This window comes from Tyto alba, unplaced genomic scaffold (assembly GCF_018691265.1).
Source record: "Tyto alba isolate M040663 unplaced genomic scaffold, T.alba_DEE_v4.0 Super-Scaffold_1, whole genome shotgun sequence".
Lineage (NCBI taxonomy): Eukaryota > Metazoa > Chordata > Aves > Strigiformes > Tytonidae > Tyto > Tyto alba.
In genome coordinates, this window is record NW_024881261.1 from 15,755,129 (window position 1) to 15,765,614 (window position 10,486).

At 58.4% G+C, this 10,486-nt stretch overlaps 1 protein-coding gene across 1 annotated transcript; it reads left to right on the top strand.

The window, feature by feature from the left end:
- Positions 1 to 503: 503 nt before the first annotated feature.
- On the top strand, positions 504 to 7,558 carry LOC104365606 (solute carrier family 2, facilitated glucose transporter member 9). The gene is made up of 12 exons (XM_032994469.2): positions 504 to 571; positions 1,095 to 1,193; positions 1,678 to 1,838; positions 1,919 to 2,043; positions 2,309 to 2,454; positions 2,533 to 2,665; positions 3,020 to 3,207; positions 3,337 to 3,447; positions 4,658 to 4,759; positions 5,347 to 5,422; positions 6,957 to 7,084; positions 7,319 to 7,558. The coding sequence occupies exons 1-12, from the start codon at positions 548 to 550 to the stop codon at positions 7,556 to 7,558; spliced, it is 1,533 nt and encodes a 510-aa protein (XP_032850360.2). The 5' UTR covers positions 504 to 547.
- Positions 7,559 to 10,486: the final 2,928 nt, after the last annotated feature.

Consider the following 10,486-nt stretch of genomic DNA (forward strand, 5'->3'; position numbering starts at 1 on the left):
CGGCTGCAGCCGACCCCGACGGCCGGGAAAGGGACCCCGCAGCCCGGAGGGGACATCACTGGGGTGAGGTCCCTGCGGGCTGGGGGGGCTGCCACGTCCCCACTCCCCGTCTGCCCCACGATGCCGTGTCCCCCCGCCAGCCCTTGGCCCGACACCCCCCCACACCCCCCCCCCCCCCCCGCCCGCCTCTTTCTTGGTCGGGATTCCTGATGGGATTAGCGGGGATTTGCTGTGCGTGAGCCGGGAGCTGCTGGGGGCTACGGATCATGCTACCGTGCAAGGGGGGGGGCTGCGGGGAGGGCCGGGCTCTGGGTGCTGGGACGCGGGGCTGCTCCCGGGGGGCGCAGGCTCACCCCACAGCCCGCCACAGCCCTGTCACTGTGGGACCGTGGGACACTTCTTGCTTCAGGGGAGACAGCGGGGTGCAGCACTTGGGTCCTGCTGGGCACTCCGATCCCGGGGTGGGCTGGTCTCAACGCCCCCCCGGGCTGGGTCAGGGCTGCAGGGTGTCCCTCCGCAGCCGTCAGCTCCCCGCAGCGAGGCCGCCATGCAGCCGGAGCAAGTGACAGAGGTACCGGTGGGGGGTGAGGGGGTGGGTACATGTGGCATGTGGGAGGGCTGGGACCTACCGTGGAGATCTGCACCTTTCAGAGGTGCTGGGCCTCCCAGGCAGGGAGCTATGTGCAGGGCAGCTCCCTGCAGTGCCAGCTGAGTGACCCCATCGATGGGATGGGATGGGTACCTCTCCCTCCTTCACCTGCCCCTTTCTGCCCGCTGCCCCCTCCCAGCCCTGGGGCAGGGGGGGCCTGGGACAGGCACCTGGGACGGGCACCCTGAGCTGGGCCACTGCCAGGGCAAAGCCTCACGCTACAGCCACAAGACCAGCTACAGGGAAACCGGATCAGCTGGGCTAGGTGCAGGGCAGTGCCACGAAGCAGTGCTCAGCACAGGGCTCCGTCCTGTTGGGGTCTTTGCTCTGGGCCAAGGACATCCCATCCTAGAAAAGGGGCAGTGACCCAACGCAGCTCGTGCCACGCGTGACCTTGGCTCTCGGCTCAGACAGGGCTGCGCTGATCCCTCCTTCTCTCTCCCAGCACCTCGCCTTCCCTCTGCTGTCGGTCACCCTCCTGGTGTCCTTTGGCTCCTCCATGCTCTATGGCTACAACCTGGCCGTGGTGAACTCACCAGCGGTGGTAAGGGACGGGCAGCCTCTCCGGGAGCAAGGGAAGGGCTCAGCATCCCTCCCCGGGAGGGTGGAGGTACCACTACCCAACACCCCACATCAAAATGTTGTCATTTCCCAGGGGCAGTCACCCATGGAGAGCAGTCCAGGGAGAGGGACGGAACAGGAGGCACATGGGAGCCTGTGTTCATGTACTCCCCCCCCAGCTGGTCCCCCCTGAAAGGCAGGGACTGGGGAAAGCTGCCCACAACCAACCTCCTTGCTCCATTTCCAGCTCTGCCTGTGGCGTCTCTAAGTTGTCCTTAAACCTCCCTGGTGCTGAGGCTGGCTGAGCAACCAGACCAGCACATCCCAGTCATCCCCAGTCACATCCTGCCTTGCATCTCCTGCAATGCTGTTAAACTCATGGCATTTTCCCTACGGGGCCTGTCTTTCCTTGTCTTCCCCTTTCTTCCAACATGTTTGGTGTCCATGTGTGTCTCTCTGCCCCACAGCACATAAAGGCTTTCTACAATGCCACGTGGTCCCAGCGGTATGGGCACGGGTTAGACCCCGGCCCCCTGACTCTCCTCTACTCCCTGACTGTCTCCGTCTTTGTCCTGGGTGGGCTGGTGGGCTCCTTGCTTGTGGGGGTGCTGGTGGAGCGGTATGGCAGGTAAGGGGGTGGCATGGAACAGGGTGGCCAAGGGATGGGATGGGTCTGGAGGGGCTGCCCTGCTGCTTGTGCCCTGCTAGGAATGGTGCGCTGAGCCGCAGTGCTCTCCTTGTCCTCCTGGCCGGCGGTTTCATGGGCTTCAGCCGGGAGCTGGGGTCCCCTGAAATGGTGATCATCGGCCGCTCCATCACGGGGCTTCACTCAGGTAGGTGCTGCCTGGGCTGAGCCCCTTTCTCACAGCTCAGCCCCCTAGAGCTCATTCCCAGGGGGCTGGAAGAGACTTCATATTCCCCATGGCCACAGGCTCTGCGGTGGGGGTCTCCATAGGGCACACAGGGCCACCTCCTTGACCATGGGGTTTCCACTGTGGATGGTGCTGGGCATGGGAGGAGATGCACTGAGGGTCTGGCTGGGCACCCTTCTCCCTGCGGCCTCTCCCATCCCAGTCAGTCCTTCATGTCACCCCCCAGGTATCTGTCTTAGCGTGGTGCCCCTCTACCTGGGAGAAATCGCCCCCAAGAACCTGCGGGGTTTCCTGGGCCTCATGCCCAGCATCTTCATCTGCCTGGGGGTTTTCTTCGCGCAGGTCCTGGGCCTCCCAGAGCTGTTGGGTGAGGTGAGCACAGTACCCCAGCCCATGCACACCGGACCCTGCTCTGCCCTCCCTGTGACATATCCCATTTCAACTCCTCAGGACAGGTTCTGGCCCCTTTTCCTGTCGGTGGTCGTCATTCCTGCCTCCCTCCAGCTCCTGCTGCTGCACTGCTTCCCTGAGAGCCCACGGTACCTGCTGATAGAGAGGAATGACATCTGCGGGGCCACTGAGGGTGAGGGGGTGTCCTGGGGCAGACTGGCTCTGAGAGGTGTGAGGCATTGGTCCAAGGACTCCTGAGACCAAGGTGCCTCCTCACAGCATCCTTCTACATTCAGACCTGACAGCCCACCATAGTCCTTATGGTTCAGCCCTTCTGTCTCACACAGTTGTGCCACAGCATTTTCATGGTGCCCATCACCACGGTGTGAGGCATCTTGTCACTTCCTACGGATGCTCAGCCCCATGTGTCCCCTGGGGAGGCTGAGCCAGGACAGGGACAAGCCCCTGCCCCTGCCCTGAGCCGTACCTGTGAGCATCCACCCTGTGATGGGGAGACACGTGCCCATGACCCCCGCTCTCCCCACAGCGCTGCGCTGGTTTCTGGGGACACCTGACGTGCAGGATATGATCGAGGAGATGAAGGAGGAGCAGCGGTCACTCTCCTCCCTGGAAATGGTTTCCCCCTGGCAGCTGCTGCGCGATCGCTCTGTCCGCTGGCAAACCCTCTCGGTGGTGGTGGTGAATGCCGGCGTGCAGCTCTCGGGGATCGATGCCGTAAGCCCTGCGGGGTCCTCACCCCGGGACCTGGCTCTGCAGAGGCTGAGCTGAGACCTGGCAACTCATTTCATCAAGTGCCCCGTGGGTCCGTTCCCCCCGGCTCACGCTAAGTCCCCTCCTCAGCAGATCTGGTTTTACACCAACACCATCTTCGAGAATGCCGGGATCCCCAGATCCCAGATCCCCTACACCACTGTGAGCACTGGTGCCATCGAAGTTGTTGCTGGTCTGATTGGGGTGAGTGATGGATGGACAGATGGACACAGCTCCTTGGTGCCAGAGCCTTGTTGCCAGCTCTCAGCACCATCAAATGGGGGTGGGAGAAAGGGGCTGGATGGACCCCAAATGACATCTGTGCCACAGCACAGCCCCTTTGAAAGGAGACAGAGGGTTTGGCAGAGAAATGGGGTGGGAAGATGAGATAAGAGGGGCTTTATTTGTGGGGTCACATCTAGGAGGAGTGTGAGAATTTTGGGGTAAGTGGGTAGCAGGGAGTTTGGGGGGACATGCCAGGCAAGGAGCAGGTTGGAGGTGATGGAGGGGGCTAAGCGGTTCCTTCTGCCTCCTGATTTCATTGTCGTACCGTTAGCAGAGCCACATGCCCTCATCTGCCCTCCCCAGTCAAGCACAGGTCTGGCCCTGGGCTAGCAGCCCCAGCCCCCCCAGCCAGGCCTCATTTAGCTGGAGAGTTAGCACTGGGACAGGCAGATTTATGTCCCTCGTCCCATCTGTGAGTCTCACCCAGGCCAGCCCAAGCCACCCGGCACTAAATCCGCTCCCTGACAATTAGAGAGATGGATGGGGGTGGCTGCTCCCAGAAAATCAGGACTGAGTGGGGGGCTGCTCCCCTCTCCCCATAGCTCAACCCACGGCAGAACGGAGCTCCCCAGTCACCCCCCTGCCCCTCTGAAGGGTGCTCCCTTCTCCCTGCCCTGGCTGTGGGGCTGCCCCAGCCCCCCGGCAGCCGCCCGGCATGCAGCTGGATTGCTCGGGAGCAGCCCCACAAACGGCCCCCGACGGACGTGCCTAGATTGGTTATAAAATTACAGGCATTTGTTCTGCTGTCAATACCCTGCCTCCTCCAGCCACTGCCGCGCCACCTGCCCGCACCCTGACTCCTCTGCCCGCTGCCCCGCAAACACCCCCTGCCCAGCCCAGCACCTCTGCTTGCCACCAGTGCAAATGCGGCCGTGGGATCACCCCAGCCAGCCCCAACCCTGCACCCTAATGGGGCTCTGAGGGGCCCCCCTGCCGCCCGGTGCCTGCTCCCCCTGGGACTCCGGACTCGTGGCTCATCCCTAGAGGTCTGACCTGGGGCTGCCCCCCAACCCCCCAGATGCCATAAGGAGCATCCTCCCACCTTTAGCTGAATCTGGGTTTCAGGGGGTGCCCTTGTCCTGGTGGGAAGCTCCCGGCCGCTCCATCAGTCTCTGTTCTCCCTCGGCAGTGCTTCACCATTGAGAAGCTGGGCCGGCGGCCCCTCATCGTCACCGGCTTCTGCGTCATGGGCATCTGCTTGGCTGGCATCACCATCTCTTTGCTGCTGCAGGTAGGAGCTGGCCACCGCCACCTCCCTGGGCCACCGACTTGGCCTGGGCTGGAGCCCTGGGTGAGTTAACGAGGGCTGGGTGATGAAAGGATTGGTATCACCCCAGGGGGGGGAGCGTGCATGGAAATGAGAGGTGAGCTGGCTCTCCCAAGAAAAGTTTTCCCTTCAAAGATAAAGGGAAGGAAAATTCAGAGCAAAGAACAACAGAAAATAAAACCCAAATCCACATGAGAAAAATCCTACCGCATCCAGTAGCTTTTCTGCAAAAATAGTTGTCCGCAGGCAGGTGGCTGTGAAATGCCAGGGGAGGTGAAGAGGTCTGCAGGGTCCTTCCTCCACTGCCTGCAGGTCTGGGGACATCTCAGCATCATGAGTTCCTGAACTTTGCTGAGGCTGACCCTGACCACTTTTGCCCCAAACCACCCATTGCTTGTCTGCATCTGTCCCATGTGTCCTGCAATGCTACCAATCCCCAAGGGCCACCACCGAGCCGAGGGGCAGGCACGAAGCCCCGTCCTGGGGACGCTGGGCGTGAAGCCCAGGGCCATCGCCCCAGCAGCATCCCCCAGCCCCGTGTCCCCCTGCAGACCGCCCTGCCCTGGATGCGATACGTCAGCATCGCCTGCGTGGTCGGCATCATCGCCAGCTTCTGCATGGGACCAGGTGGGTCTGGGGCTGGAAGGATGGGGGGTGGGGGCTGGGGGTGCGGGAATGGGGGCCCTGGGGGAGCAGGGAGCAGTGGGGTTTGCAGGCAGACGACAGGGCCAGCGCCTTGGCCCCTTCCCCGCAGCCAGCCCCTGATTTATCATGCTGCACCCCATGAGCGAGACCCAGCCCCGAGCCCCTCCAGCCCCTGGGCCACGCTCCACCTCCTCCTCTTCATCACCCCTGCTCCCTGGCCACGCAGGGAGAAATCCCTGGCATCCTTCCCCAGACCTCTCTGGAGGTGTCACCCGCTCCCATCACAGCACAGCTGGTGAGCATCGTCCTGCCCCTAACCGAGCGCAGGCGTGAGAGCGGGCTCAAACAGCGAGGAGTGAAACCTGGACTGGTTTACCCAGTTGATGTATTAGCAGAACTGTTAACAGATCTATAATTCATCCTTATCCCAGACTTTATTCACTGTAATTACATCTTTAATTAGGATTTTAATGGCTCATTGTTCACAAACAATGATGAATAGGAGTTTTAAAACAAAAAAAAATATATATCTCTGTTCTGGGCGAGCTGTGAGTAAGAGTCCATAAGGGGCTCCACTCCTCCCTCACTCCTTAGCATTTTTTTTTTGGTTTATCTTTTCCCTTGGACCATCTTTTATAAAGAAGTCTCAATCACCCCCTGCCAGGCAGTGGGTCCCCAAGCATGTCACCACATCAAATACAGTCCCCTGCCAGATCCCAGTGTGCCCTGGGATGTGCACTGGGCCTCAGATCCTGCCCTCCATCAAAGGGGCAGTCCTGGGACCCAGGGCTGCTGGCTCAGTGACACATGACAAGAGGGCTGAGTCCTTCCAGGAGAAGGAGTCACAACCTGTGTCCAGTTTTTAGTGGCCAGGTTGGCTCGGGCAATCATTTTCAGTCATTCTGGGTTTTTTTCACTGTACATGAGAAAAGCCAGTTGGAAAATGGCATTTCTGTGTCCTGCAGAAAATTCTGATACTCAGAAATATGGGGTTGCTTCTTTCCTGCCTAAATCAGCCACAGTGTTGATAAGTTAATCAATAGAAGGAAATTTTCTAAGCTGTTTTGATCAAGGCTGGAAAAGGCGTTATGGAAGGCGCCAGGAACATTTCTCTATGCCTGTGATCTATAGGAGAGTTAGTATATCAGGATTTAGGCAAATTATTGCAAAATGAGGAGTCAGATTAAACGTTCCACCTTGATTTCGACTCAGTCTGAAACTTTCCAGACAAGTAACTTTTGAAATTGGCCTCAGCACTCAGCAAGGTGCAACTGTGGTATGTCAGGGAGGGACATCACCCACCCACCGAGACAGATCCCAAAGGGAGACCAAGGGCAGGACACTGGTCCACCCGTCCGCTCACTCCCCATCTCCAGCCCTCCCAGCACCACCATTTTGACCTATGCGTCTTGCTGGGCTCCAACTGTTTGGCCACAGGACTGAGATGGACAGGATCTGTTGACCCCAGGGGTGCTTGAGGCGTCCTGTCCCCTCGATCTGTCCCCTCCCTCCACAGCCGGCATCCCCTTCCTGATGACAGCCGAGCTCTTCACGCAGTCGCACCGCCCGGCCGCCTACATTGTGGGGGGGTCCCTCAACTGGCTCTGCAACTTCACTGTTGGCTTCATCTTCCCCTTCTTGCAGGTACCGTTCCAGAGGGGCTGTGGGATGAGGAGGGGATGGACCCAGCCCTGCTGCTCCCCCAGAACGGGGTGCCAAGCCAGGCTTAACCCAAGGGATGCCCATGCTCCTGGCTCAGCTCAGTGCTGCCCAGAGCCAGCCCAGGGAGGGGTGACAGGAGGGGACACTGCCTCATACCATGCTCAACTTGGGGGTGCCTGGCTCTCTGCCTCATTCCTTCTCTCCCGTTGTCCCCAGATGTCAGCCGGTGCCTTTTGCTACCTGATTTTCTGTGGTGTCTGCCTTCTGGTTGCCCTCTACATCTATCTCATCATCCCCGAGACCAAGAACAAAACCTTCATGGAAATCAGCCACATCTTTGCCACCCGCCGCTCCTTCCTCTCCATCCCAGCCCAATTTATTGGGATGATGAAACTTGATGGCTACGGGGCCTTGGAGAGCAGCTCCCTGGAGGGTTTGGGCTCCAGCCGACCCTGATCTGGTTGGGCCAGGAAGGCCAGATACGAAGAAGGAATTGGGGGCCAATTTGCTCGGACTCAATCTGTTCTGGGTCTCCCAGGACATCTCACCATGCCGCAGCCTATGGCCAGGATGAGATGTCCTAGGAGACCAGGATTGCACCGACCACTGTGCATTTCCCCCATGCCCTTACAGAGACAGGGTCACCTCCTGGGGGCAGGGGGTTCACATCGCTCCTGGGTACGTGGACTTGCCAAGAGCTGCCCGCACGAGGTGTTCAATAAAGAATATTGTCTCCAGAGCCATCATTTGGCAAACATAACATGCAATGGCCACAATCTGGAGCATGCTGGCACGGGTGGGTGCTCCCCCAGTGCCAGGGAGGAGCAGGATGGGATGGGGGGCTTGTCCTTTTCCCCACTGTGCCTGGCTGGAATGGTCAAAGCCACCCCACATCTCCTAGGAAGGGTGGTCAGGGTGGCTCCCGGGATCTTGTATCTCACCTGGGTTGGTCATGCAAACCCAGAGGCTGTCACAGAAGGGACATGGGGCAGCTCGGAGCTGGGAGTGACTCTCCAGCCACCATGCCCCTCCACAGCCTGATGAAAGCCCCTCACTCCCTGGCCTCATGTGCTGCCCCACAGAATGCTCCCATGGGACTCCTGCACCCTCCCAAACTCTACTGAGGCCAAAGGGGTCCCAGGTGCACCCACATCCCTTAATTGCTGTGATCCTGAGGTGCTCTCCAAGCACAACCTCTCCCGCATCTCTGCCCTGAATCCTGGGGGCTGTGCTGGGGGCTGCCCTGTCTCCTGGGATTGCCGTGGGCATGGCAGTTGCCTGACCCTGGACCCCCACAGCAGCTCCCACAAACACCACGGGGTTGGGGGCGCCCAGGCCAGCAGATCCTGAGGGAGCTATGGTTTGCAGGGAAACTACAATATTTTGCTCTGGTAAGAGGTAAAAGCCAGGCGGCAGCGAGGGCTGCATGGCCAAAACCCTCTAGTGCCAAAGCAAGCATGATTTATTCTGTTGCAAAAAATTTAGCCCTCTTTTTTTCTTCCAGTTGTCGACTCTGTGATGGGCCCACAGCTTGGGCTTGTCATCACTTAGTGAGGAGCTCACCCTTTCTGTGTCCCTTGGCAAAGCCTCAGGATGCCTCAGGGTGGGCACTGGACCCATGGGGACAGGGACTGGGCCATACTGGGTCCCCAGTGCTCAGTCCCAGCCACGCCGTCTTCAGCAGCCAGCTTGGGGCAATCCTGCATCTTGAGCCATTTAAAGGCCATCAGTCAAAGCAGGGTCACAGCTCCACGGCATCAGCCGCTTCCCACTCCGTCTCACTCCCGACTTGGCTGCTCTCAGCAGCAGAACAGAGCGGTAAATATGTGCAGCATTACATATGTATAATGGAGTGTAAATAACCCCAAAAAGTGCATTGTAAATAGACTCCAAGTTTATCCTTTATTAATGAGGCACTGAGTGCCCTGCTGTTTTAGAGCAGCGAGACTTTCATAATATCAAAACCTAAATTACACTTGTGTCTCTCATTCCCAGCAAACGACAGAATCATTTCAGGCCTCTTTGCCACTTGTATTTATTTATTCTGGTATTTATTTATCTCTCCCACCCAGCATGTGGGGCAGCTTGGAAGATGGCCCCTGCCCTCCACGTGGGAGGCAATGGCCCCCCCTGAGGGCAGCCCCCCCATCCCAGGGTCCTGGTGCAGTCACGGAACTTGGGTGTTGCCTTATGGCCGAGGACTTCTCTGTGCTGGCTGGTGAGATGGGAAACATGGGTCAGGACCCATTTCTGCCAGGGCTTCAGACACTACCAAAGCCAGAAGTCCCCTCTTTCCAAGGACTGGAGGTGACTGGCAAAATCCCATGGTGTCTTTTGGGTGTATTTGTTCCTGGGGACACTTCTGAGGGTACTGTGCCAAGGGACATGTCCATCCTCTTTCCATCAGAACCTGGAACAGTGGGAGTGAGGAAACACCATGCTCATGGGACACTAGCTACTCATCAGCTTTTTCTTTCAGATATTGGGACAGGATCTCTGTTTGAGGCTGTCGTCCAAGCTGCCCCCTGACACTGATCTGATACGCTTGCAAAAGCAGGATTTGAGCTTCCCCTCTGCTTGCCCTGCCCGGGGAGGCATTCTCAGCCACTCCACTGCAGGCTTCTTGTGAAGAATATGGCTGAGTGGGCTCCGAGCTGCTTCCCCATGTCCAAAGCAGATCTCTGGATTCAGGCCTCCAAAAACACTGGTTCTGCTTGGTGAAGGTAAGGTTGAATCCTCTAGCAATGTCCAACCAGATCTTGAAAGATTGGAGAAGGTACAAAGAAGAGTCTGGGAAATTACTTTGATGCCTGGAAATGCTCCTGATCTCCCTAAGGTTTTCAGAAATGAAGATGAAGGTGACTTTCTCCAAATGTGTAAGTGCCTTCCCACGAGGTACCCGATGCTAGAGGGAGAGTGTGTTTAAGCATTGAGGTATACGCACAGAGGGCTGGAGCTCACCCCAGCTAAATTGGAATGGGAAAGAAGACCCCAGTTTGAACTCACCAGACACTTTGCATACTTTGGGCTCCTCAAGGAAATGGTCATGGCCCATCACTGGGTATCTCCAGATCCTGCAGGGAAGCTCTCCCGATGGGTGCCTGGCTCAAGGTGAATGGTCACATCCTCACTGGGAAACTGATGAAATCTTGTTGGACACACCCTGGTGTCCCTGTGCCGGTACTGGTGTCTGGTGAGACAGCAAGTGTCCCCAGGCCATGGCAGGACAAGCCAAGGAGCATTCACACCCTGGATGTCCTCATGGTCCTTATGGCTCCAGCAGGGATGGACTCCTGGGGGACGGATCTTGCTAATGGCAGGGACCCCCTAAGCCTCTGAGGCTGAAACCCTCTTGCACTTGTTTCACCAGGTGTCCTAACAGCA